This window comes from Phocoena sinus, chromosome 15 (genome assembly GCF_008692025.1).
Source record: "Phocoena sinus isolate mPhoSin1 chromosome 15, mPhoSin1.pri, whole genome shotgun sequence".
Lineage (NCBI taxonomy): Eukaryota > Metazoa > Chordata > Mammalia > Artiodactyla > Phocoenidae > Phocoena > Phocoena sinus.
In genome coordinates, this window is record NC_045777.1 from 53,699,234 (window position 1) to 53,726,346 (window position 27,113).

Here is a 27,113-nt window from a genome sequence, read left to right on the forward strand (position 1 = left end):
AATTTTTTTTCTTTAAATGTATTAGTCTCTTAAATGATGTAGAAAACAAAAAGTGTGGTTACAAACTATTGTTGTTATAACACTAGCTTTTCTAATGGTCATGTATTCACCTTTTTGAGATCTTTATTTGTGCATGTAGCTTTGAGGTGCTGTCTGGTGTCCTTTCATTTCACCTTTAGGACCCTTGAGCATTTCTTACAGGGTAAGTTTTTTTTTTTTTTATAAATTTAATTTATTTTTACTTTCGGCTGTGTTGGTCTTTGTTGCTGCACGCAGGCTTTCTCTAGTTGTGGTGAGTGGGGGCTACTCTTCCTTGCGGTGTGCGGGCTCCTGATTGTGGTTGCTTCTCTTGTTGCGGAGCACGGGCTCTAGGCACACGGGCTTCAATAGATGTGGCACGCGGGCTCAGTAGTTGTGGCTTGCGGGCTCTAGAGCACAGGCTCAGTAGTTGTGGCGCATGGGCATAGTTGCTCCATGGCATGTGGGATCTTCCCGGACCAAGGCTTAAACCCCTGTCCCCTGCATTGGCAGGCAGATTCTTAACCACTGCGCCACCAGGGAAGCCCTACAGGGTAAGTTTTTGATCATGAACTCCTTCAGCTTTTATCTATCTGGGAATGTCTTAATTTGTCCCCCACTTTTTTTTAATTGAAGTATAGTTGATTTTATCTCCCCCACTCTTGAAGGTCAGTTTTGTCAGATACAGGATTCTTGGTTGACAGTATTTTTCTTTTAGTACTTTGAATATATCAGCCCACTGTCTTCTGGTCTTCAGAGTTTCTGATGAGAAATCTGCTGATAATCTTGTTGAGGATCCCTGTGTGTGATGATTCAATAATATCTGGGTGCTTTCAATATTCTCTCTTTGCCTCTGGCTTTTGAAAGTTTGATTATCATGTGTTTTGGTGTGGGTCTTTTTGAGTTCATCTTACTTGGAGTTTTTTTAGCTTCTTGGATGTTTATATTCATGTATTTACACTTACATTGTTTGTTTTCACATTTGGAAAGTTTTCAGCCATTATTTCTTCACTATCCTCTGTGCCCCTTTCTCTGTCTTCCTTCTGGGATGTCCATGCTGTGCTGGTGTGTGCTTGTCTGCTTGATGCTGTCCCACAGTTCCCTTGACTCTGTTCACTTTTCTTCAGTCTTTTCTTTCTGTTCCTCAAACTCGATAATCTTCATTGTCCTGTTTCACATTCACTGTTTCTTTTTTCTGCCTGCTCAAAACTGCCTTTGAATCCCTCTACTGAATTTTTTTTGTTAATTAATTAATTTATTTATTTTTGGCTGTGTTGGGTCTTCATTGCTATGTGCGGGCTTTCTCTAGTTGTGGTAAGTGGGGGCTACTCTTGTTGCGGTGTGCAGGCTTCTCACTGCAGTGGCTCCTCTTGTTGCGGAGCACAGGCTCTAGGCGTATGGGCTCAGTAGTTGTGGCTCACGGGCTCTAGAGTGCAGGCTCAGTAGTTGTGGTGCATGGGCTTAGTTGCTCTGTGGCATGTGGGATCTTCCCGGACCAGGGCTTGAACCTGTGTCCCTTGCATTGGTAGGTGGATTCTTAACCACTGCGCCACCAGGGAAGCCCTGATTTTTTTTTTTAATATTTGTTTTATTTATTTTACTTTTGGCTGCATTGGGTCTTAGTTGCAGCATGTGGGACCTTCTTTGAGGTACACAGGATCTTTGATGCACCACGGGCTTCTCTCTAGTTGTGGTGAGCAGGCTTAGTAGTTGCAGCACACAGGCTCTCTATTTGTGGCGCACAGGCTCCAGAGCGCGTGGGCTCTGTAGTTGTGGCATGCGGGCTCTCTAGTTGCAGCTTGCATGCTCATTAGTTGTGGCACGTGGCCTTAGTTGCCCCATGGCATGTGGGATCTTAGTTCCCCGATCAGGGATCAAACCTGCATCCCCTGCATTGGAAGGTGGATTCTTTACCACTGGACCACCAGGGAAGTCCCCTCTACTGAATTTTTCACTTCAGTTATTGTACTTTTCAGCTCCAGAATTTCTTTTTGGTTTCTTTTCAGGTTTCCTGTCTCTTTATGGATATTTCCATTTTGTTCACATGTTATTTTCTTGACTTTCTCCACATCTTCCTTTAGTTCTTTGAGCATCTTTAATACAGTTGTTTTTGTCTAGTGTATCTGCCATTTGGTCTTTTTTTTAAAAATTAATTTTATTTATTTATTTTTGGCTGCCTTGGGTCTTCGTTGCTGTGCAAGGGCTTTCTCTAGTTGTGGCGAGTGGGGGCTACTCTTTTTTTTTTTTTTTTTTTTTTGGGGCTACTCTTCATTGCGGTGTGCGGGCTTCTCGTTGCTGGGGCTTCTCTCATTGCAGAGCATGGGCTCTAAGTGCGTGGGCTTCAGTAGTTGCAGCACGCAGGCTCTGTAGTGTGGCTCACGGGCTCTAGAGCGCAGGCTCAGCAGTTGTAGCACTCGGGCTTAGTTGCTCCGTGCTGCCATTTGGTCTTTTTCAGGGACAATTTCTGTTGATTTGTTTTTTCTCCTTTGAACAGGCCGTATTTCCTGTTTGTTTGTATGCCTTGTGAGTTTTTGTTGAACACCAGACATTTGAATCTAATATTGTGGTAACTCTGGAAATCAGATTCTCCCACTTACATAGGGATTGCTTTTTTTTATATACTGTTTTTGCTTATTGGTTGTTGTTGTTGTAGGCTGTCGCTGTGTTGAGGATCAGCGTGATGTGTGAACTTAATGTGTTACTCTTAGGTCATTTCTGAGCTTTTTGCTGGCACACGCAGTCACTTTCTAATTTTTCCCATGTAGGTAGTTTTTTTTTTTTAATGTCTGACACCAGAAAGGGGAAAATCAGAAAAAAAAGGAGGTTAAAAGGTGGTGCCAGCCCTTTAAATCCCCTGGCAGTCACTTCAGCCTGAGGTGCAACAACAACAGCTGTGTGCACCTCCCACCTCTGTGATCAGAAGCAGTGATCAGCCATCAGAGCACAGATTCCCTCATCTCTGGAGACCAGGGTCCTTTTTGCCCATGCTTGTTTCCACAAGCTGTGTGCAAGCTGCTCCAGGAACACCTGCACAGGCCGCTGGGTGGGGGATGGACAGCTGCTACTATGTTGAGACCTGAAATTAACCACAGTTTACTCATCTAAGTCTTCCCCTGGAAGTTGTAAGCTTTGAACAGCCTCTAGAGTTACCGAATAGTTCCGTCAGATGGATTCTGTCAGTGTAGTGTTGTCCAGGTGGGCAGACCATTCCTGGTGCTTCCTAATCAGCCATGTTCCCAGGACCCTCCCCTTGGAGCTAGTGAATGTTCTTGGTTGGGCAGGCCTTTTCTTGTCTCAGTGTCCTTTTAAATCGAATTGCTCTTGTCACTTACAGATTGGACTCCTGAAGGTACATAGGGGAGGGCATAAAGAAATTTTTGTTGTTTCTCTGGGAAAAGATAATGCCATGGGTTACTTCACATTTTTACTTTTGGAGAGAGATGAGAATAAGCAGTAAGGAAAGTGCTCGTGACTTTAGGGAAAAATCACTATGACAGGTTTGGGGGCAGACCCATAGCTTGTTTTGGTGAATTCTAGCTCCTTGGCTTTCAGGTGGCCAGTGCAGCTACTAAGGCCCTCTCACCAGCCCACTGACATTTAATGAGTGACAGCCACTGAGTACCAGGGAGGTGACGAGGCTCTGGAAGCAGAGTCTTCTTTCAGGGGGCTTGTGCAGACTTCCCAGTGTTCTCTGTTTGTTCCAGGACTCTGTTTAAGGAGAGCAGACGAGGCCATGGGCACCTGACGTCAATCCTGTGAGTGTCTCAGTGTTTTCACTTGTCAGGACTACTGGCATTTTTATCTCCTTCGTGGATCTCCTCTGAACCTTTCCTGTGTTCATTCCTTTGAACAGGGCCAAGAAGAAAGTAATGGCCTCTTCCAAAATGAAGATGAAGGTGAGTCAGCCTGCCCAGGTCACATGTCATCTTTTCTCATCTCTCTGCAGCCATGCTCCTGGCAGCTCATTGAACTTTGCTGGTCTAGATAGCTCTTTGGGATTAGGTTGTACCAAGAGGCAGCCTGGCCCACAGGAGTGGCCTGGGGTCGACGGCAGAGACCTGAGTCAGGCCACTAGTGCCCTTCAGCCCCAGTTCTAGGAAACAGCACCCACCTGGTCAGTTCCTGGGGTCATTGCGGGGTCAAGTGAGGTCCTCCTGACAGCCCTCTGAGGAGTGATGAGCTCTTGCAAATGTGAAAGTGTCACATTGTGAATTGTCCTAATCTCTTATGGAAGAGCACCATTCTAGTGAAGAGCAGGTGAGCCTGGATCTGCACCGGGCAGGGCGGGAGGCTTTGTCCAGTTGACTAGCAGACGTGGAGGGGAGTGTGACGGTTGGAAACTAGAGACTGTGAGATGACTTTGATGTGGCAGAGATCTCAATGTAGTAAAAATTGCCATTTCACCAAAATTCTTGCCAGTTCCTGAGGCTTTGTAGTGCACTTCACCATACCTGAACAGTCCGAGGGAACAAGCATGCAGATCAGTTATTCCTAAGAGTCTGTTGAGCTCCTCCAACATCCTTAAGACTCACTGCATCAAGTGCTCGGGAGGCGGGAGTGACAGGACAGACCCCGTTCCTGAGCCCACGGAGGAGACAGGTGCCGGGGAAACCAAGGAGGGAAAGAAAACTAAGGCAGTTCCCCTGCCCCATGTCATTTTCTGATTGTGGCTAGGAGCACTGAGGTAGTGTGAGGGCCAATAGGGAGAACATCTCTTTGCTCGAGTCTTGTAGTTTTTCAGAAACAGAGCAAAGAGTTTCCCTGTGGAGGTGTGTGTGCATGCCTGGGTCAGCCCAGCCCCAGCCCCAGGCGTGGGCAGAGGGTGGCGGGGTTGCGGCATTTCCAAGTTCACACATGCCTGGCACCTGCTCCTTTCTTCCCTGGCTTTGTGATCACACAGGAAAGCCCGCTGGTTTGTCTTGTATTCTCATGCGTATGTCCTGTCAGCAGGGCCAGTGTTGGCATCTTTGGACATTTGTAAACATCGGCCTTTCTGCTTTCTTTTAGGAATCATCGACTAAGCCTGATAAAAAGGTTTCCGTCCCATCAGGCCAGATTGGCAGCCCCCTTGCTTTGCCTTCAGAACACCTGGGAGGAGGCCTGAGCATTGGGGCTGCAAACAGGGAGCTCTCATCCCAGGCATCTGGCAGCCTTGCTAATCCTGCTCCTATCAACGTGGAGGACTCGTTGGATGGAGACTTGATCCGTAATTCGGCCTCCTCGTTGGAGGCTGTGTCCAAGGAACTGGCTGCACTGAATAGCAGAGCCAGCGGGAGCTCTGAGTTCACACTGCCTGCACCCTCAAAAGTGCCTGCAGAGAAAGTCGCAGCTGTTTTATGTACAGAAGAAAAAAGGAACTTTCCGAAGCCCAGCCCTTCTTCTGCCCCACCACCCTCTAGCTCTCTGCAGTCACCCCTCAATTTTCTGGCTGAACAGGCTCTGGCACTGGGGCAGTCCTCTCAGGAGAAAAAACCAGAAAGTTCTGGCTACAAAGAACTGTCCTGTCAGGCTACCCTCAGCAAGGGCCTGCCAGAAGTGCAGCAGTCCAAAGCAAAGCACCACAGTTTGCCACGGACGTCTCACGCACCCCAGGCAGGGGCTCCTGTGCCCAGCCCCCTGGTCAAAGTCTTTCATGCAGGCACTCAACAGCAGAAGAGCTTCACCCCCCCAGCTCCGTTTGTCAGTAAGCTCCAGGGCCCAAAGCCTGCCTCCCCTCAGTGTCACCGTTCCCTCCTCCAGCTCGTCAAGACAGCTACCAAAAGCCAGAGCTTCCATCCTTCCACGCCAGTGTCTTCAGGAGGCACACCAGCCTCCAGCAGCAGCTCTCATAAGACCCCAGCCTCGTCCTCCACTGCCCTGAGCCATCCAGCAAAACAGCACTCAGCCAGCTCTTCAGGGCCGTCTTACAAGAACAGTCCCTTTGCCGGCTCTATCTCCAAGCACGGGGTTTCTTCTGGCAGCTCTTCCTCTGGAGGAGCACCAGTCCAGAGCTCTGCTTCTGGGAACCTGCTCCCTGCTGTGCAGCCTCCCTCCACAGGACAGTCCGCCAGCCGACCCATCCCAGGCTCTGCAGTGAAAAAACCACCTGTTTCCCAGAAGTTGACCCTGGTGGCCCCTCCAGGTGGTCCAAATGGAGATTCTAGTGGGGGGACCCAGGGAGTGGCCAAGTTACTCACCTCCTCCCTGAAGCCCAGTGCGGTGAGCAGCGTGACATCGTCTACCTCCTTGCCAGTGAGTACCTTGAAGCAGCCCTCCCCTTGTGGGCCTTGTGGGCAGGACTCCTGGCCTTGCTGTGGTCAGAGAGTGAGATCTGACGCTGAAGGTCAGGTAGGAACAGAGCCTGGAAATTGGAAGGAGGACTGGGCTTCCTGTTTCCAGGTTTCTACTTTTCTGGTGGCAGGACTCCCAGGCAGAGCCTGAAACTTCTCCTTGGGAGGACGAGTGGAGGGAAAGGACTGGTCAGCACCATGTTTGCGGGGAGGCTATGGATCTGGATGGCATAGAATGAGCTAGAAAACTTCCTTTCATAGCCTCCTGCCTGTCCATCTCTCCAAGCAAGTAAATGAAATGCATACTGTCTCTCAGATCATCAGTTATGTGGAGATATTCATGCCCTAGGAAGATCAGTACCTTCTAAGAATGATCCTTTGATTGGGTTTGGAAAGACTCTGTAGGTCAGACAAAGGCGATTTGACAGAGTCCAGTGGTTTATGAGGTTTGCCTGTAGGTGATTACAAGAAGTTTGGATGCAGGTTGGGAAAGTGAGAGCGAGCTTATTTTTTTCTCCATTTTTCCAATATATAAGACAATCATGTGGTTGCAAAGGACAAAACTGTAGAAAGGTGTGTGGAGCAAAGTTCCGCTTGCCTGTGCCCTCCTCCTACACCCCCGTAACTGTTCCTTAGTTTCCAGGTTTTTCCCGTTTCTTTCTAAAAACAAAGATTAGTACTTACAGATGTGTGTGTGTGTATGTTTTATGGATATAAGTATACACATACACGTATTCCTATATACTTATATTTGTGGGTATCCTTCCCTTTCTTTCTTGCACAAGGAAGGCATATTTAACACCTGCTTTTAAAAATGAACTCTGTTCTGGGAGCCCTTCCATGCCAGTTCACAGAGACTGTCTTCCTCCTCCCTTTGGGGCCGCAGTGGAGGGGGTTCCTTCACAAGGGGTGGCTTACGTGCATGTGTCCCCCCAGGTATGCTAACAGGTTTGGTTTGTGAGTGAGCTCTGTATGGGGATGGAGTGCTGATCCCTTTGTGTGCTTCCTCCCCAGAAAGGAACGAGTGGGGCTGTGCTGCTGACCAGCTCCTCACCCTTAAATCTACTGTCTTCATCCTACAAGGCAGGCAGCCCAAAGCTGCCTGGGGCCTTGAACTCGAATCCCTTGGGAATTATCTCCCAGCTCCCCCTCCACGTAATCTCCTTTAGTGCTGACTCCTCCGCTAAAGCAGGGGTCTCCAAGGATGCCATCGTCACAGGCCCTGCCCCTGGGACGTTCCACCACGGCCTCGGCCACAGTAAGTGTCTCCTTCCTCCCCACACTGGAGGTAAAGAAGGTGCCCCAGTGCCTCTGTGCGACCCACAGGTTCTGTTGTCATGTGCTGGGTTCCTGGTTTGTCTGGTGTGTGATCGTGGGCAGCCTTCCCGGGGACCCTGCTGAGCCACCCCTTTGGGGTTTCCATCCAGAACCAGTGCAGTAGGTCACCTGGGGCTCTGGAGCACTGAGGCTGCTTTCCACTCCTGTCTTCAATGAGTGTGCTTTGTTCTTCTCTCCCTTCCTGTTTCCTCTCAGGTCTCCTGGCTGGCTTGCACTCCAGCCCGCCCCGCGGAGCACCTCTCCCACACGCTGCCGTGTCTACCCACATCCCACAGAGTCTGCCAGGTAATTTCCAGGTGGTCAGAGTGCCACATGCACTGTGAGCCATTCCCCTCCCCCATCAGAGGCCTTGTCTGCTGCCAAGGACGTAAGTGTCTGCCTCTCGTTGTCACGTTGTGTGGGTTTGTCCTCTGAGGCTCGGCTCTGTGGGTACTCAGACTGAGGGACACAGGCTCTGTCTACCGCTGTGACATCTCCCGGGTCAGCCTTGCCCTCTGTGATCACAGAGGAAGTCATGATGGCCACAGGCATCATGGCTGAGGAGTTCCCCACCCATAGCTCAGCATTTCCTCTTTAATTAACAAAAACTAGAGGGGTAATGGTGCTGATTTCCCAAGGGCTAGTTGGGGCACTACCGGCCTTTAGGTTCACACTGCTACCCCTTCTAGGGGGTACCAGCTAACAGAAGACTCTAAATTTAGTTTAAGTAAAAGGGAAAGTCCAAGTAGCAGCAGCAGGTGACAGTGGCAAGGCTTCGGGAGGGACCCTTATCCCTGATGTCAGCATGTGTCCAGGAGAGGAGCAGCTTTCTCTTCAGTCCAGGTGTCAACGCAGAGATTTGGGATCACGACGTGACTGAGGCAGCGTTCCCTGGGTCTCCTCTCCATAGAGCAGTGCCTTTCAGAAAGGGACTGGCCTACGGCCCTAGGTTCATAGCTGTGAGAAGACGGCCCTGAGCCAGCACCTGCACAGTGAGTGGTCTGCCTTGCCCTGTCCTGGGACCTTGGCCCTTAGGCACACGTAATGCCGTACTGCTGGGAACCCTCACGGGATCTCTGTTTTGGCCTGCTGCTCTTCTTACTACTCTAGACCTGTTCCAGAAACGACCTGGGGGCTACATTGCTCAAGGGAGAGCCATTCTTGAGGAAGCCGAGCCTGGGTAGCCCTGGTGGACGGGTCCTGGGTAGATGTAAGGTGGGGAGCTGCCCAGCTGGATGTGCCTGGGACCTGTCGTGCTGAGAGCTTTGGCCCCGTGTCCGCCTCCAGATGTGCCGTGGGTCCCTGGCCCTGTGTCCTGAGGCTGACCCGTTCATAGTGACTGCTAGAGGCCAGCTGGGTGCAAGAATGGATTGTAAATCCCCAAGATGGAAATGTTGCTTTTTCAGAGAAAGAAACGGGGGTGCTAAGCCTGTATCAGCAGTTACTCCGTTTTCCTCTGGAGAAGCAGTCAGATGCAGGGACTCATTCCACAAGCTGGTGGTCACAGAGCCGTCCAGCCGAGAGCTTGTGGCTGCTGAAAGATTGCACTTTCTCTGCTTTCCGGAACACTTTCAAACAGAAAATAATTGAAGAGCCATTGAAAACATGACCATTGATCTGTGGTATTTTCAGCAAAAAAGGGAAAAGCGTTTTCTTGTACCATTTCCTACCTGTTTTTCCTCTGGGTGTTGAAACGCTATCTGAAAAGCATCTATGCTAAAACAGGCTATTTGAATATCTCTCTTTTAGACATTCTTTGCGTTGTAGGATTACATTGAGTGATTGTCAGTGAAAAGCTGTCTGCTTGTTCCAGCTGTGACTTGTGTCTGCTTTGCTTTCTTTCCCACGTGGACTCAGAATGCTAGTGCCTTTGAGCTTGTCCTTTTAGGACCTGAGTGTCTTTGATGGTGTGGACGCTCACTGTGCTTTTCAGTCCTCACTATGGAGTCCGGCTCTGCCTGGGGATGACAGCTGTGGCTGAGAACTGGAGTGGCCCGTGTTGCACAGCAGAGCCGCGGTTCTGTGAACACGGTGCTCAGCCAGCAGCTGCCCTCCCAGTGCGCGGCACTCTGCACCACTGCAAGGAGCAGCACACTCAGATAACCTGCCAGCGTGTCCGGCTCCTTTGAGCCTTAGAACATTCAGTGTTCAGGGGCTTTTGTTATTTAAGAAGAGATCCTCTTGAGGTTTGGTTACTGCTGCCTTAAGGGAATCAGAGATCCTGAAAATCTTACGCTCTGTTTTTGCTTACTCTTTTTCAGATGCTTCTCAGCTTCATGGGAAAGGGCCCAGTGTACCACGGAAATTGTGACTTTCAAGGGAAAGGCTGGAAGCTGAACGAGTAGGTCTCGGAAGTCGGATAATAACTATGCTCTTTCTGCCATTGATTTTCTTCTGGAGAAGGCATGAGTGCTAAGTGGAGCGTCTCTTGGCACGTGTGATGTGCCTTCAGTTAGGCGAGCAGCCCTGTGCTTCTCTGGAGGCCCTGACCAGCCTGGTGCTCCAGGCCTCTCGCTCTGTTGCAGACAATCGTCGGAGGGGCAGCGCTAGGCTGGGGAGCGCGCCGGGTCGTGTTCAGAGCTCTGGTGGCGGGGCAGAGCAGGTGGTGCGGCGCACCTGTGCTTCACATCTGCCCGACCCCCTCACATTTGGTCAGAGTACCTCATGGCACCCTACTGGTCGGGGCTCCTTCTGGCCACAGTGGGCTCCCTGGATGGTCACGGTGTCCGTCCATCCTCAGGCTGTGTGCTCAACAGGACAAACCCAGGTAACATCACAGCTGGGAGATGTACCTTGTTCTTTGAAAAATACACCCAATGTGTGCTCATCGTGGGGGCCCGTCTCTCCGCTGAACATGACAATGAAGCTCTTTTAGAGAAAAGACCTTTGTAGATTCAACAATTGTGGTAGGATTTTTAAAGACACTTATTTTTGGCTCAGTTTTCATCCTTACCATTAAATGCATTGGATAGAATGGGACTATTCTTCGCAAGTCATGTTGTTCCTAGGAAAACATAATTCCAGTGCCTTTATGGTGGAGCAGAATTAGACACACACCCATTCAGCCCTCTGAGTGGATCTCAGATGAAGACCTTTTTTAAAGATATGTCTGTATTTAAGACATAGTTTGAGTTTTTTATGGTTGCACATCATAATCTGTGCCGTCCTGACTTGAAGGTCATCTGGGCCCACAAATCCCAGGTCCCACCCCAGTTCAGCCAGGGCCCCCACTTTGTTTTTCCAGAGTTCATACAGGTGGACTGCAGAGCCTCAGAGCCCTTCTTCATCTCTTCGAGGGCCAAGGATATGAGGGGTTCCAAGTCGCAGGTAGACATTCCAGTTTATTTAAAAACTATTCTCAGGCAGAGCTGCAGGAACAGGCCTCTGTGAAGCATCTGCCATGTAGAAACAGGCCTGGAGGTCCTGGCTCTCCAGGCAGCAGGGCTATGCATTGACTTCAGGGTGACATGCTGACGAGCTTGGAGAGCACGTCAGAGACAGATTGGGACAGTTACCCGGAGCTCAAGTCATCCCACTGTTCCCACTCACCCAGTGGCTGCTTCACAAAGATTTTTACGGCACTTGCCTGTCCTGTGAAGTCTGAACTGACTGCTCTAGCTAAGTGATTTGTGATACGTTGAGAGTAAACAGCCTCCTCAGAATGTACGCCTGTGTGGAGACACGGGCAGCTCTCTTGGTTCCTGACTCCCAGGTTACAATGCTTGGTAACTCACGATTCACACAGAGTTTGCCTGGTTTCCAGGGGGAGCAAGACCTCTGCCAGCTAGTCGGCCAGGCCTGTGCTCTTTTTTACATAAAAACCAACATGTGTTTCACATTGGGCTAAGTGGATTCCTTATCCCTTTATTATATCTATTTTTTGCAACTTGGGTTTCCAGTTTACAGAATAGTCTTAGGTAGTAGCAAAAGAGCCAAAGAAGAGATTTGTATTGCTGAGCTCAGAGCCGTGCAGAGGCCGTCCGTGAACGCTGAGCAGCAGAACACCCTGGTTCCCTTCCCTGCAGTGCTCCCTCCTCCCCGAGCACCATTGAGTGTGCGGCTGGAGCAGGATACCCTCATTCTTAGGAATCTAGTGATGCCTCTTGCCTCAGGGAAACGTTTCTTTGATGGGGAGTTTATGAGGTTTCTTTTCCTTGTTGATGCTTTATTTGTGGTAACGAAAGAGTGAATGACTTAAAGAGCCACGGCAAGGCAGGTCTGTTGGCGGAGTGGGCTCATGGGCCACGGCGCTGCAGGGCTTTCCTTGCCGGCGTTTCTTGGGTGTGAAAGGGCTGTGGCTTTCATGCAGCGACTATGTTGGTGTTGGGGGTGGTGTGGAAATTGTTAATCTTGTATAAAACCACCCAATAAATTGTTTCAAGGTTTCCAAAACATCATTTCTCATTTATTTCCTTTTACCATATTTGCAAGTAATTCTTTCTCCCATAGGAGCTGGTATGTAGGGAACATTCATTTTGGCTAAAAGCCAAGAGGGTGTTGGAGACTAAGCCTCACATGCAAAAGAGGAAGAAACACACCATGATATTAGAATCAAGCCACCAGGTGTTTATTTTTGCACTATAAATAGAGTTCCCTATTACTTCCCATTTTCTTACATAATACGTGAGATACAGAGGACCCGAAATTTGTTTGGTAGAAAATCAACTGTGGAGTTTACTAAATGGCAATGAGATAATAAGCAGGACTAGGCACTGAATCTAAGGTTAACAGCAACACAGTCCACTAGGAAAGTACTTTAATTTCAAAACGTGAAACGTTCCCCAATGGTGCGTTTTCTTGGGACAGTATGGCTTGACAGTTAAGCTTCATTCGAGCACCAGGGTCAGATGCTGTTCTGGTTTCTTTGCGCCTTTTCTGGCATAGAGCCCAGATCCGTCTCCCCAGAAGGCCTCTGATGAAGAGTCAGCTGAGCCAGAATCCCGAGGGGTGTGAATGCAGGTTGCAGGCCTGGGGAGCTGTTGCTTTGCTGAAGCAGGGAGGCATTTCTGCCCTAGAGTTTCCCGTGCTGGGGTGTGGAGGTCAGTGCTGCATGGAGTGGGCTTGTCCACCCCAGTTGTTGGTCGTCGTGTGCTTTCGCAGTTTTCAGTTGCTTCCAGGTATTACACCTGGAAGGAGTCTGTTTATGGGACTGTGTGGGAAAAGGAGAAAGAAGAAGGGCACTGTGGGTTTGGATCATCGGGAGATGAAGCAGGTCACTCACCTGGTTGGATGATGGTTCAGCAGGTGCCTGTCCCGCTTGTGGTTGAGCTGTGCTCTGAGCAGCTGGGGGACACACGGGGTTCTGCACAGATTAGGAGCTGCACGGGTTCTGCACGGATTAGGAGCTGCACGGGGCCAGGGAGAAAAGATACCAAGGAGAGTACTGGGCAGGAGAGAGCCAGCATCTGCTTCCAGGAAGGTGAAGGTGGGGCCGTGCCTACTTCTCCCCGGACACCAGGACGGCCAGCTCCTGGATGGACATATCCTTGTTGATGTAGCGGTCGTACTGGGCAGGGGTCAGTCTTCCGTTCTGTAGGGCCTCTTCGATGGAGAACTTCTTGCCAGACTTCCTGTCATGGATCACAGAGGACTCCCCGTTGGGACCCTTGACGGAGATTTCCTCCCAGTCGCACTCCTGGCTCCTGAGTTTCACAAACATGTTCCAGTCGATGAGGCCAGCCCGGTGGGCTTCCTCTGGGGACAGCTCGCGGCCCGAGTCAGGGTCGATGACCACGATGGAGCGCCTCAGGTGGTTCTCCCTTTGTTCCCGCTTGATGGCCACAGAGCCCAGGCGTCGCTGCAGCTCGTGGATCTCCAGGTCTTTGTCTCTAGAGAGCTGCCTGAGGTCATCCAGCTCCTGCTCCAGGGACCGGAGGCGGCAGTCGAGCTGCGCCCCAGGGTCTGCCGCCACCGGCATGCTCCTTAGGCCCTGCGTCTCCGCCACCACCATCTCGATTTCGGACTGGAGCCTGCGGGCCTCGAGCTGTAGGCTCTGCCGCTCCAGCTGCAGTTTGTGGTTCTCTTCCCTCAAGAAATCCAGCTCCTTGGATGACTTGGAATTACAGAATTCCAGCTCCGACAGCTTGGCCTCCAGCTGGCTCACCTCCGCGTCCAGCTCCCTCTTGCTCTGGCTCTCCACCTCCAGGCTGCTCTTTAGCTTCTGAATCTCCTGCTCGGTGTCACCTCTCTCCACCTGGATGCTCTTGGAGATGACCACTTTCTCCTTGACCTCCATCTTCTCTAGGTGCTCCAGCTTTTTCTTCAGGGTCTTGAGCTCATGCTCCAGGACCTGCCGCCGGTGCCGCTCTTCCTCCAGCTGCAGCGCGAGCAGGGTGTGCTCCCGGGCCTGCTGGGGGTCCTGCTGCAGCACCACCTTCTGCTTGAGGGTCACCTTTTCCCGGGCCTCCCCCTCCTCCAGCTGGGCCAGCTGCTGCTTCAGGTGCTGTACCTCCAGCTCGGCCTCCCTGCGTGTCTGCCGCTCGCGCTCCAGCTCCTCCAGCTGGCACTCCAGCTCTGCTCGCCTGCGCTGTAGCTGCTGCAGCTCCCCGCGGAGGCCATCGATCTGCTGCAGCTCCGCGTCGATGCTCTCGGTGAAGGCGTTCATCTCGGCCTGCAGGCCCGGCTCCTCCTCGTACCTGACGACCTCCTGCTGGACCATCTTCTCCTTCACCTGGGAAAGCTCCTCCTCCTTCTGTTTGATTTTTTCCTCCTGGGATGCCCTCTCTATTTCCAGATCCACTTGCTTCTTCTGTTCCTGTGACAGCTGGGCCCTCAGAGACTCCACTTCCTCTTTGGTCTGGGGGTCTTCCTGGAACTGCAGGATCTCCTGGACCACCTCCTTGGTCTGCACCTGGGGTTTGGCCTCTTTCAGGGACTGGATCTCCTGCTTCAGCTGGTAGATCTCCAGGTCACACCTTTCGATGAGTCTGGTCTTGTCGATGATCTCCTCCCTGAGCCTCTGAAGCTCTTTCTCCATCTCGGGGTCAGTCTTGTACTTGATGATCTCCTTTGTCACTTCCTTGACCTCCACCTGGGGGCCCCGACTCCGGAGCACCTCCAGCTCACTCTGGTAGCTCTTCAGCTGCTCCTCGGCCCCCCGGTACTTGCACTCCTGCTTGACCAGCTCCAGGCGGAGGTTGGCCACCTCACTCTCTGCCTTGGGGTCTGGCCGGACGATCTCCCGCACTTTTTCCTGCACGACCACTTTGGCATTTTCCTCCTCCAAGGCCCAGATCTTTCGGAGCAGCCCCGTTTTCTCCCTCTTGTTGGCACGAGCCTTGGCGGCCTCGTCCTCATACTGGCGTTTGAGGTCACCCACCTCCCTCTCGGTTGCCACATCCTTTTCCACCTTGAGCACCTCCTTGATGATGATCTTGCTCTCGGCCATGGCCCGCTCCTTCTCCAGCCTCTTCAGCTTGTCCTGGAGGAAGCTCAGCTCCTCCTCCTGCTTCTCCCTGAGCTGATGCTCCCGTTGCTGGTCCTCCTGCAGCTTCCGGAACTCTGCCTCCAGCTGGGGGTCATTCTGCAGTTTCACCACATCCTTCTCGGTGACCTTCTCCTGCACCTGGTTCTTCTCCTGGGCCAGGGCTGTGATGCGCTGCTGCAGGAGGAGCGCCTCTGCCTCCCGGGTGCCCTTCTGCCGCCGCAGCTCCTCCAGCTCCTCCCGCAGCCTCAGGACCTCGTTGGCCTGGGTATGGTCCGGCTCGATGCGCAGAACCTCCTTGACCGTGTACTCCTGCCCGCCGTCCCTGGCCTCCTGCTCCAGGGCGCACAGCCGCAGCTGCAGCGCCTCCAGCTCCTTCTGCAGCAGCTGGTTCTTGTGCTGCTCCTCTGCCAGGGTCTGCTGCGTCTGCTGGAAGCTCTCCTCCAGCATGGGGTCTGGCACCTTCTTGAGCACCTTCCTCACCACTGCTTCCTGTGGGCTCTGGTTCTGCAGGGTCCGGATCTCCTCCTGGGCTCTCCTGACCTCATTCTCCAACTGCTGCCTCCGCTCCGACTCCTCATCCAGCTCCCTCTGAATCTTCCACGTCTCCTCTACTCCGGAGCCCGGCTTGCCCCCGGGCAGGGCCTCATGGCTCATGCCTGCCTCAGCCTGCTGGGAAGGAGAAGATAGCGCAGGGTTAATGCCGGACTTTGCACGGCCCGACCCCACCTGGCCACCCGCCAGAGGTCAGACTGCTTGTCCTGCGGTCCCTAGGGGACCCCCTCAGTACCGGGTTCACTAGAGTCCTAGGCTTCCTTTTGAAAATGGTAAAACAACTAGTTTAAATGCATCCGGGAAAATATTTTAAAACCACAGAAGAGTGTGAAGCAGAGGCTGTCTGTCACCACTGGTCCTGTTCATACAGGATACTGTCACCTTTGAGACACGTATATTTTTGCATGTGACACGTATTTATTTTTTCCACACTAATGGTGTTGCCTGTTCTGCACCCTGCTTGTTGCACTTATGAGAGAATCTGCAGCGGCACAGAGAGTGCTACCTCGTGTGACAGCTTCGTCATTTTCCATTGTGTGGACAGACCCTGGCTCAGTCGCACACCCATTGCTGGTGAATACTGAGTTGCTTCCGCTTTCTTAACTATTACAATGTTGTCGTTAACGTTTTGGGCTTTTAAAAATAAGTTACCTTTTTCTGGGTACTCAGCAAATGTTTGAGGGATGGGACACGTAGGTTGGACTCACGTCCACAGGGGCACAGGTGTGGGCTGGCATCTGCACTGGCGCCACCCAACCCTGTTCGCAGGGGGCCATGCCCACTGGTTCACAGGCTGCTTCTCTGAGGCACAGTGAGTCTTATTTCTCAGCTCTTGGGATAGTTTTGAGTAGAATGCCTTACTGAGATCCATTACCTGTCTCAGGAGATTCAGAGCAAACTCCAGATTCTGCAGCCTCTGTCTGTTGATGGCATTAACTTCCGTGAACTTGGCAGCAAGAGCCGTTTCCTACAGGAGAGCAGATAGGAGTCAACAGGCTAAGCAAAGGTAAGCTGGACGGTGTTTGCAAAGTTTGGCATTTGGGGAGAGAGGGAACCTTCTTGCCCCTTCCTACCTGGAGTTCTACTACAGTCTCATCTATAGGAGAAAAAACTGGATTTTGAGTCAGAAGCCTAAACCCCCAGCAAATGACCTTGAGCAGGTCTGTCTCTGAGCCTTAACGTGTTCGTGTATGGAAGGAGCTGATAACATCGGCCCTCTGTGTGTGTGTACTTACTTAGGGGGAGCAGGGGGAGTCCGTGGCTCTGGCTCAGATAAACCCAACAGGCTGTCTTTCTAGGCATATCAAGGTCACCACCCCAGAATAAGTTATCTCCTCTTACTGAACCTGTTGGCACCCAGGAGGGCTCTTGGGCCAGTTTCCCTATTGTGTGTGCGTCTCTGAGGCCTGCATGCCATGCTCTCTGGAGCGAGGGAACCCCGAGAAGGCCTGGCCTGCAGAGCTCACCTCTTCCCTCACTTTGGTGGCAGGGGACTGGAGCCTGGCCCTCTTGCTCATGTGGCTGCTTCTTCCATTCTCCAAGTCAAGGAGGGACCTGAGTTTCTCTGCTTCCAACTCATAGTCCTGCGTGAGACAGACATGGCAGAGGGCAGACAAGAGCAGGTGAGACCAAAATGTTCTTGTGCCCCTTCCAGCTGACTGCAAAGGTCTTCTGCTCAGCCACACCCTGTTCTGCCTGCCAGGAGGTTTTGAGAACCATAGATCCATCAGTGGTACGTACCTACGTCCCTGAATAACGTGCGACGAGAAAAAGTAGGCCCACAATCCCCCTCCGTCCCCAAAGCATGCTCCTTCCAGGCCTTCGCCTGGCCTAGAGACCATGGCATTCTGCTTTCTTCATTGAACTCTGTACCATAAGAGTTACGGCTTTTCTCATGTTGCCTCCTCCTAATCCTCCTGTGGATCAGTTTGATGACTTTAACATCCATTGTGTGGTCAGGTGATAATTTACTAGCTGTTCCTCTGCTATTGGACATTTAGGTTATTTCTGGTTTGTCTGTTTTGCTATTGTAAATAATTCTGTTGTGCAATGATTTTGTTAATCCCACATTATTATTATTTCATATTTTTTCCTTTAGGATAAATTCCCCCAGTTACTGCTTTACAGTAGAAAATCCTTTTCTGGTATTCGATGCCCAGTACCATCTTGTTTCCCAAAGGCCTGTGCCGGTTTGCGTGGCCGCCAGCAGTGCCTGAGGACACCCCGCCGGACCAGCTGGTGGGAAGAGGCCCTGCTGCTTTACACTCTGGGCAGGGTGTCACGTCTCACCTTGACAGCTTGCTGGTACTGCTGGGAGTGGGTGTAGACTTTCTGTACTTCCTCTTCCCTTCTTGCTATCTCATCTAGCAGGTTCTGTAAAACAACGGAGACTTTGAAAACCAAAAATTAAAAAAAAATCCAAAACCTAGAGTAGCTGGATTCCTTGGAGTCTGGAATTCTTCCGTAGCACAAAGTATAAGGAATGGCTTCCCTGTTTACATTTGTTTGTTACAAAAGGCAATTCTAAGGCCCTGTGAAGAAGGGCCAAGAAGATAATCATCTTTGGCAGGAAAGTTGTGTTTACTGAGTGCATCGAAATGTCAGGCACTGTTCTAGTATCTTTCTTAGATTATCTCACTGAATCTCCCAACATCCTGTGAGATAGGCACCGTCCTCACCTCCTGTTTAAGAACGGGGAAACCCAGGCACAGTGCGGCACAGTGACTGGCCCGTGGGCGCATGGCTAATGGGGGTGGGAGCAGGATTTGAGACCAGGCTGTTGGGCTTCCTGTTCCTCGTCCTTCACGCCAAGGCCCTGCTGCCTTCTGGGGAGCCAGCACTCTGGGCTTTGGAAATGGGTTTTTCCCCGAGGGCTCCCCTGTGTCCCTGTAGCTATTTGCTTATTTAGCTGGCTTGCATGGAGTGTCCACTCTGGGCCAGGCCCTGTGCTGGGCACTGAGGACGGAGAGGTGAGGGAGACCCCGTCCTTGTTGTCAGAGACTCGGGTGCTGGGAGCCCGCCTGGCCAGGACCGCTGCCAGGCCCCCGTCCATGAAGGGGCTTGCTAACCTCTGACCCCCCCCTTGTGACCATCCTCCTGTGAACGCGGAAGTGGCCTTCTCACCTTCTGGTTGTTCAACTTGGTCTCCATCTGGCCGAGGCCGTCTGTCTCCTGGGGCTCGTAGCTGGGGATGTGGGACAGGAACTGCAGGAGGCGGTCGCGGCCACTATAGAAGGCGTCGTGAGCAGCCCGGGTGCTCTGCAGGCTCTGGACCCTGTGGGGCAAAGCCCGTCAGGCCTTTGAGCTCTCAGGTCTCACTGAGAGCTGCCTGCCGTCCCTTTTTAAAGAGGTCATCAAAAGTAATTTAACTGGAAATAACCTAAACGTTCACCAGGAAGGGAGTAGTTAGATAAATTATGGAATATTGTGTTGGAATACTGTGAGGCCTCTGTAAAGCACAGGGAGGCCCGCCTGTGTGGACTCACAGGGATGCCCACTGTGAATTCTAGGACCTAAATAACTCATGGATCCAAGGGGAAATCACAAGGGAGGTGAGGAAATCTTTTGAACTCACTGAAAATAAAAACATCAAAATTTGTGGGACACAACAAAAGCAGTGCTTAGTGGGAAGTATGTAGTTTTAAATGCTTAGATAAGAAAAAAAAGAAAGCTTTCAAATCAACAATCTAAGCTTCTACCTTAAGAAAGAAAAAGAAGAGCAAATTGGACTTAATGTAAGCAGCAGTAGGAAATAATAATGAGCAGATGTCAGTGAAACAGGAAACAGGAAAACAGGAGAAAGATCACTGCAACCAAAGCTGGTTCACTGAAACCGTCAATAACGTGATAAACCTCAAACATAATGATTAGGGGGACAAGAAGAATAAACGGATACAACAGAAGAAAATACAACATCAAGAATGAGAGAGAGGACATTCCCTCAGATCCTGCAGATAGTCAAGGATAAGAGAATATTATGAACAATTTTATGCCAATAAACTCAACAACTTGATGAGATGGACAATGCGTCCTTGAAAGACACAAACTTCTGAAGTTGCTCAAGCATTAGATGACCCAAATGGTCCAATATCTATTAAAGAGGTTGAATTTGTAGTTAAAAACCCTCTTACACACAAAAAAACAAATTGCAGGCCCAGATGGCTTCAGTGGTGAATTCTTTCAAGCATTTAAGGAATTAATACCCAGTCTACACAAACTCTTCCAGAAAACAGAAGAGGAGGGGGGAACACTTACTCATCAGGCTGGGAAAATATACGACAGGGAAAATAGCAAGACACACTGTATGTGGTGTGTTGTCATTCGTACATTAATTACCTACCCCAGCTCATACAGAATGTTTTTGGAAGGACACACAAGAAACTGGTAGCAGTGCTGATCTTGGAAGAGTTTGGTCATTATAATCCCTTTGTGTATTTTATCTTGTATATATATTGCTTTTTTCAGAAAGAGGAAATTATTTAGAAATCAAACAGCCTTCAGTGTTGTCTGCAGAAATCCCACTTGGGTGCCTTAAGGCAGACTAAGCCAAGGGCCCCCGCGGTCCCCTCACCTGAGCTCCACCTGCTGGCAGAGGTTGTCAAAGCGCTGGCGCAGCTTGTGCACCTCGGCCTCCTGGCGCTCCAGGTCCGGGCAGTGCTCCTGGAAGCGGCTGGCCAGCGAGCCAGAGCACTGCTTGGCGGCCTGCAGATTCTGCTCCACCTCGCTGAGGAGGGCCTGCAGGGCCTGCAGCTCGGAGGCCATGGCCTGCCGGGGCAGAGAGGCAGATGGCAGGTGCTGTGGCTAGAGCTCCAGGGCCCGGGATGGTGCTACCCAGAGCTCTTGGGGCTGCCTGCTTTTAGCGGGTGGCAGGCCTGGACCTGGGCGGGGACCGGTGGTTTGCCTCTTGAGTTTCTCCTCAAACCCGTGGTCATCTCTGCAGTTTCCATTTTGTTACAATGACCAATACCCTGGGGAAACTAGCTTCTAAAACCCTGCGGCACACGGCACGTGCCTGTGACGCCGTGCCCGGGACTGGAGTGGCCTTCGTGAAGGCTCTGGTCTCTGAGCCTGTTTCCTGGGCTCTGAGGTGAGGCCCTCACCACAAGGGCAAGGGTTTTGTGAGGTGGTTTGTGAATAAGGGGCCTCCCACGGGCTCACAGACCCCAATGCTTAGAGCGGGCCCAGCGGCAATGGTGAAGAGGGCAGATGCTGGGCTGGGGCAGAGGCTCCTGTGCTCAGCTGATGCGCCGTGCAGGCATGTGGGTCCAGGTGACCAGATCTGCTTGTCCAGAGACACTGGGAATCTGGGGGGATTATGTGGACATTCGATTTTAAGATACCAGCACCTGATTTCCACAGGCCACAGAAACCCCGTGGGCGGCTGGGACTCCAAATCTGGAGAGAGTTGCTGCCCTGGGCCTCGGGCCCCTCGACTGTCCACAGGTGACGTGGCAGGGGTGCCTGGAGCCCATGCCCAACTCAGAGAAAGGCTTCTGAAGCCCAGGGTCCCCACACTCACCGCCAGCTCCTGCCTCTTGCTGTCCAGGGCATGGCCACTCTTGGGCACCGTGTCCTCCTGGACCAGCTGGTTTTCGTATGAGGCCAGCACCTCCCGGCCCTGCTGCAGGCTCTTCTCCAGGCGGTTGGCGATGTCAACCCTGAGGACATGAGTCAGGAGTTGGGGGGGCGGTGCTGGCCCTTGACCCCACCCAGCCTCCCCACTGCCCACCTGCACCCACTTCTCCTGGGCCGCGTCCAGCAGCTGCACCAGGCGCTCGTATCTGCGCTGGGTGTCCTCCACCCGCGTCCTCAGCAGGGCCGCACTGCCACTGCCCGGGAGGGCCTGCATGAATGCCTCGCCCTTGGCCGTGCTGCTCGCCTTCTCGGGCTCGATGCGTAGCAGCTCGTTGGTGATGTTCTGTGGGGACCAGAGCCCCTCGCGTTGACCACAGCCGGCAGCCACCCCCACACAGGGATGTCCTCCCCAGGGGGCCTGACTGGGGATCTGTGACGCTGGCCTAGGAGTCCGTGTTTGTAATGAGCATCCCTGGGAATTCTGACACAGTGGATGGTGACTCACGAGTGATGAATATTAATAGGTTCCTGTTCCCACTACTTCACGTGGCTTTACTCATCTTTGGGGACAACTCCAATGAGGTGGGTACGACTCCAAGCAGCTTAGGAGGGGACATGGTGGGGCCTAGCCCCAACCCTACCCCTGTATCAGGCGTCCTCTGGCCTTGGCTCGGCCCCAACCAGACCAGCCCTGGTGTGAGCCCCGTCAAGGGCCATGGCACTTCTCTGAGCCCCGTTCCTCTCCTGTAAACCGGGAACGGTCACGCTCATCGTGGAGGGCGCCGAGGACCCGGGAAACTGTATGTGTGTGTAAAAGAGGTGAGGAGTAGATGGTATTCATGTGGCTCATCTTACCCCATCCTGTCGAGGTCCCCTGAGTGGGGATCAGCCCATTTTACTGAAGACACTGAGGTTTGGGCTTGAACGGTGTCTGTGGTCAAGGCGAGTGAGCTGGCCCTGTTGCCCCAGAGCCCGTGTGCTGCCGGGCACCGCGGCCTCTCACTCAGCTCAGTGCTGATCTGCTCAGATTGCAGTCCTGCTGTTGTCAGCTCTGCCACGAGCCCTTTTTCCTGGGGGTGTGTCTTGGGGGCACCAGGCCTCAGGCACCTCCTCAGTCTTTGGCCTAGAGCAGCCCCCCTCCCCACGACTCACGACTTCCTGTTACACATGGCAAGTGGTCCCTTTTGAGCGCCAAGACACCCCATGGGGATAAGACCTTGAGCAGGGGCCCCGGGGAGCCAGTGGGCCAGCCTCTGCCCCCAACCTGGGGTACCTTGAGGTCCTTGGCCCGCTCAGCACTGTCCTGCACGGCCCGGCCCTGCTCCAGCGGCGGCCGCAGGATCCCTGTGATGGCCTTCTCCTGCCGGTCCAGGTCGCTGGCCACCTTGTCCAAGCCGGCCAGCAGCTGCCGGCCCTGCAGGTCAGAGACATCTGCCGGAGGGAAATCAGAGTCGGGTGGCAGTGGGGATCGTGAGGCCCAGGGAGGGGGCATAGGAGGGCCAGCCTCCCCACCTCCACTGTCCCATCTGCAGCACAGACCCTGGGCCCAGCCCTGCCTCCCTGTCCCCCCAGAGCCTCAGGCAGCGTCTGGTACCCACCTCCAGAGTTCTCTGCCTTCAGCACCTCATGCCGCTGCTGGAGCGCCCTTCTGCTCCCAGTTACCTTCTGCCGCAGGCTCTGGTACTGGCTGCCCAGGCTGTGACAGCAAAAATGGGCTGGGGACCTGGGGCAGCCCACTGCCCCTACTGCCCACTGACACAGGACCCTGGACTCTGGCTGGACAGACAGCCTTGAGGAGTCGGGAAGCTCATGAAAATGCTTTGAAAAGTTAACACGACACACGTAGAAAGGATTTGCTGAAACGCTGGTCTTTCTTTGCTCTTGGGTTCAACGGACCCCTTCTTTCCCTCCTTCCTTTCTTTGTCTTTCTTTTCTTCAATAGCAAGTCTTACTATCTAAAATTATCTTGGGCTTCCCTGGTGGCACAGTGGTTAAGAATCTGCCTGCCAATGCAGGGGACACGGGTTCGATCCTTTGCCCGGGAAGATCCCACATGCTGTGGAGCAACTAAGCCCGTGCGCCACAACTACTGAGCCTGCACTCTAGAGCCCGCGAGCCACAACTATTGAGCCCATGTGCCACAACTACTGAAGCCTGCGGGTCTAGAGCCCGTGCTCTGCAACAAGAGAAGCCACGACGAGAAGCCCACGCACCACAACAAAGAGTAGCCCCCACTCGCCGCAACTAGAGAAAGCCTGCGCACGGCAACAAAGACCTAATACAGCCAAAAATAAAAACAAATAAATAAATTTATAAAATAATCTTGTTTGCTCATTTGTTTTTCCCACAAAGATGTTACCCCTGAGGAAGCAGTACACAGTAGGTGCTCAATACATATTTGCTGAATGAATAAATTAAGGAATTCCTTGAATCACTCATTCAACAGAGTTCTTGGGTACTTGCTTTGCACCAGGTACTGAACAAGGCCCTGAAAATAGTAAGTCTCAAGGAGCCTCTGCCCAATGAGACTGACACGGACACAAAGCACCCTAATGAGAGCAGCACGAGCAGTGGGAGAAGGTGCTTGAGAAAGAGGCGGCGGCCCTTTTCCTGGAGCCAGGGTGGAGGATGAGGGGGCAATCAGGGAAGGCTTCACAGAAGAGGTGACCCCCAGGCTGGGTCTTCAAACCAAGAGGCCTGAGCCAACAGGTGGTGGGTTGGTGTGCAGGTAGAGGGAGCAGTATGTGCAAAGGCCCAGAGGCCCTTGCAGAAAAACCACTCCCTGATGTGTGCCCAGAGCCAGAGGTTCACACACAAGTCAGCTCAGCCAACAGGATCTGCTGCTGTCCCACTTGAGCCACCAAGGGGTGCAGGTGTGGGGATGTTAGTGGCACCCTGAGGTTGAGTTGGGGTGCCCAGGGCTGTGAACGTGGCCTGAGGGGCCCAGGGGGTGCGGCCAGTCCACGCTGGCTCCTTCCTTTGCCCCTGTACCTGTCGGCCAGAGCCAGGGCCTCGGGGTCAGTGGGAGGGATCATGAAGCAGACAGCCGGGGCAGTCAGCTCATTCCCTGCGCTGTCCGTGAGGTCCCAGCTCTCCCCGTTGTTCCTCTGCAGGGTGTAGCTGTAGCCCCGAGAGATTAGGCCCTGGTGGGGACAGGCCAGTCAGAACACATGGAGAGACCTGCCGCACCTGGTGGCCAGGAGCCCAGTCACCATCTCAGCCCCACCCCTAACTCTGGGACCTGGGGAGTCTTAGCCTGTTTCTCAGATCCTCCCCAAGAGGTTCCATCATAGAGAGTTGAGAGGGGCCAGCACCAAGAGAACATGTGCTGGGTCTGCCGGCCTAGCACCCACCTGGATTTCCCTTTGGGGAGCCCCTATGCAGTCCCAGCCCATGTGTTCTCGTCCCTCCATTCCCTGACTTCTGGGGGTGGACATGTGACTCAGGTCTGGCAAATGAGAGAATGGCATCCCTGGCCACAGTGATTGGTTTAGGCTGGACACATGACTCAGAGTAGGCCAATGAGAACCTTCCCTGGGACTTCTGCTGGAATGACTGGGGCCACTAATCTGGTAGGACAGAAAAGGCCAGGGCAGCAGGTGGGGTGATGCAGGGGCATTGGCAGAGAGGACCCCATGATGGAGATAAACACAGGCTCCTGAAATATTTGAGACCCTGCAACCAGCCATGTCACTCCTAAGGCCTTTCAGTGACAGAAGAGGAGGCAGATCTGGGCCCAGCCTGCCTGGGGCACCTGGAGCACCAGGCAGGGGCTCACCTGGTCACTCTCAAAGTCACAGAGCGCCTCCACGGGGATGGGCTTGAATGGTGTCTCCCGGCGGTACCTGAGGGGTACCACCTGCTGCCCTCGCTTCTGCAGGCCCCGCACCTCGTGCTCATACTTGTCCAGAGCCTTCTCCTGGTCCTAAACATGGGGGGGAGTGCCCAGGTGAGATCACGCAGCCTTCCCTGGTCAGCAGGCAAGGAGCTGGGGAGGGGCCTGCTCAGGCATCACTCACGTCCAGCTCCCGCAGCATCAACTCAATCTGGTATTGGTCTTTGAAGTCGGGACTGTATTTCTGGTTCAGGTCTGAGTCCACCTTGCGCAGCAGCTCCTGGGCATCCTTCACGTCTTTGTGGAACTAGAGGAGACCGGGGGGCCCTGTCACGGACAGGACAGTGCTAGGACACCTGGGGCTAATCCTGGCTGTGACTTTAAGCCCATTCCCAGGTAGGGCTGGGCCTCCCACTCACCCTGAATCCATGGGCTCTGCCACCTGGGGACACCCACAACCCTCCCCAGCCCAGCTTCCTGGGGGGCTTCATAGGGAGAAACCAGGTCCCTTCCCACCAATCCATGCAATGCCACCTCTATGACATATTGTTTTCATGTGTATACGCTTAGGGTTCTTCTCTATTCCACTCTTCTCTTTGTGCTAGGGACACATTGTGCTAGGGAATCATTCATTGTCAGCTGTCCCCTGGGCTGCAGCTATGAACATGACTTTGGGATCCCTGTGAAGCTCATAGCCCAGAAGGGCTGACACTGAACCAGGAGTTAGTTACAATAGTATCATCTGAGTTCAAGTGTCCCCAGATCACCTACTCATAAGAATCACGTGCAGCTCTCTTGTTAAAAACACACATTCCTGTGGAAACAATGCAGCATCCATCAACAGGTGAATGGGTAAACACAACGTGGTCCATGCATACAATGGAATATTATTCAGCCATGAAAAGGAATGAAATTCTGGTTCATGCTACAACATGATGAACCTTGAAAACATGTTCAGTGAAAGAGCCAGATACAAAAGGCCACATATCATGTGATTCCACTTCTATGAAATATCTAAAACAGGCAAATCCAAAGAGACAGAAAGTAGATGAGAGGTTACCAGGGGTTGGAATGGGGAGTGATTGTTCATTAGGTACAGAATTCCTATTTGGGGGGATGAAAACGTTTTGGAAAGACAGTGGCAATGGTTGCACAACACTGTGAATGTAATGAATGCACTGGATTGTACACTTAAAAATGGCAAGTTTCGTATTATATATTTTTTACCAAAATTAAAACTCCACACACCTACTCCTGTGCCTACACTATCCTGGTGAGTCAGACTCTCCAGCCCCAGCCCCCAGGGAAGGCAGACAAGGGCCCAGCAAGCTTGGGGCACGCCCACGTCATCAGAAGTGTAAGTACTGGGAGGCCTGGGCAGGCAGCCCTGCAAGGCTCCTGGAGGAAGTAGCACTGAGGCCATGAGTGAGCCAAGCAGGCCCTGGGTGTTCCCACCAACGGGGCCCTGGGCTGGCAGGTACCTGGTGGTAGTCTTCCATGTACTTCAGATGGCTCTCCTCACAGATGAGCAGGTTCAGGTACTCCTTCCAATCTGCATGCACAGCCTCCATGTGAGCCTGCCAGGAGAAAGGAGGCAGATTGCTGCTGGCCAAGCACCGAGGACACGAAGGGAGGGATGGCAGGATTCCAGACCAGGAAAGGATAGAGGAGGGGGTATCTGGCCTCTGCGTGTGTGTGGCTCCCAGCCACCTCCCGCCCAGGGGTGGGAGGAGGAGTGAGGGGAACGTGTTGAGGCGCCAAGCAGGGCTGCTGTGTATGGGTGCTCAGGTTGTACACTGCACAAGGGACAAGTAGGGGCTGTGTCTGCCCAAAGTGGTGCTTTTAAAAAAATCTCACAAAGGTACTCCCCAAATTCAAGTCCACCAGAGCTCAGAATGTGACTTTATTTGGAAATAGGGTCTTTGCAGATGTAATTGGTTAAGGATCTCAAGATGAAATCATCCTGGATTTAAGGTGGCCCTGAAATCCAATGACTGGTGTCCTCATAAGAAGAGGAGATGACACACAGGTGAGAAGGCCATGTGAAGACACAGAGGCAGATACAGGAGTGATGCAGCTCCAAACCAAGGAATGCCAAGGATTGCCAGCAACTACCAGAAGC

General features: G+C 52.5%; 2 protein-coding genes across 6 annotated transcripts in view; one reads left to right on the plus strand and one right to left on the minus strand.

The window, feature by feature from the left end:
* Positions 1–17,854, plus strand: part of UBN1 (ubinuclein 1) — a 43,257-nt gene extending 25,403 nt beyond the window's left edge. Inside the window, exons 13-21 of one of the 4 annotated variants that reach the window (XR_004345676.1) lie at positions 3,723–3,773; positions 3,872–3,914; positions 5,026–6,249; positions 7,302–7,545; positions 7,821–7,910; positions 9,866–9,945; positions 16,466–16,588; positions 17,237–17,314; positions 17,681–17,852. Coding sequence is in view for 1 of the 4 variants with exons in the window: in XM_032604224.1 (XP_032460115.1) it covers positions 3,723–3,773; positions 3,872–3,914; positions 5,026–6,249; positions 7,302–7,545; positions 7,821–7,910; positions 9,866–9,915 (1,702 nt within the window). In the remaining 3 variants the exon portion in view is untranslated. Of the gene's footprint in view, positions 1–3,722; positions 3,774–3,871; positions 3,915–5,025; positions 6,250–7,301; positions 7,546–7,820; positions 7,911–9,865; positions 11,997–16,465; positions 16,589–17,071; positions 17,205–17,236 lie in introns of those variants that run through there. The other 3 variants (XR_004345675.1, XR_004345674.1, XM_032604224.1) reach the window with 3 other exon arrangements.
* Positions 12,150–27,113, minus strand: part of PPL (periplakin) — a 43,378-nt gene continuing 28,414 nt past the window's right edge. The window contains exons 9-22 of one of the 2 annotated variants that reach the window (XM_032604223.1): positions 26,473–26,568; positions 25,176–25,298; positions 24,935–25,081; positions 24,148–24,299; positions 22,755–22,852; positions 22,430–22,587; positions 21,321–21,499; positions 21,101–21,239; positions 20,153–20,346; positions 18,706–18,856; positions 17,872–17,955; positions 17,049–17,165; positions 16,457–16,549; positions 12,150–15,696 (exon numbers count right to left, since the gene is read on the minus strand). In XM_032604223.1, the coding sequence (XP_032460114.1) occupies positions 13,042–15,696; positions 16,457–16,549; positions 17,049–17,165; positions 17,872–17,955; positions 18,706–18,856; positions 20,153–20,346; positions 21,101–21,239; positions 21,321–21,499; positions 22,430–22,587; positions 22,755–22,852; positions 24,148–24,299; positions 24,935–25,081; positions 25,176–25,298; positions 26,473–26,568 (4,386 nt within the window). In that variant the 3' untranslated portion in view covers positions 12,150–13,041. Of the gene's footprint in view, positions 15,700–16,456; positions 16,550–17,048; positions 17,166–17,871; positions 17,956–18,705; positions 18,857–20,152; positions 20,347–21,100; positions 21,240–21,320; positions 21,500–22,429; positions 22,588–22,754; positions 22,853–24,147; positions 24,300–24,934; positions 25,082–25,175; positions 25,299–26,472; positions 26,569–27,113 lie in introns of both variants that reach the window. The other variant, XM_032604222.1, reaches the window with a different exon arrangement.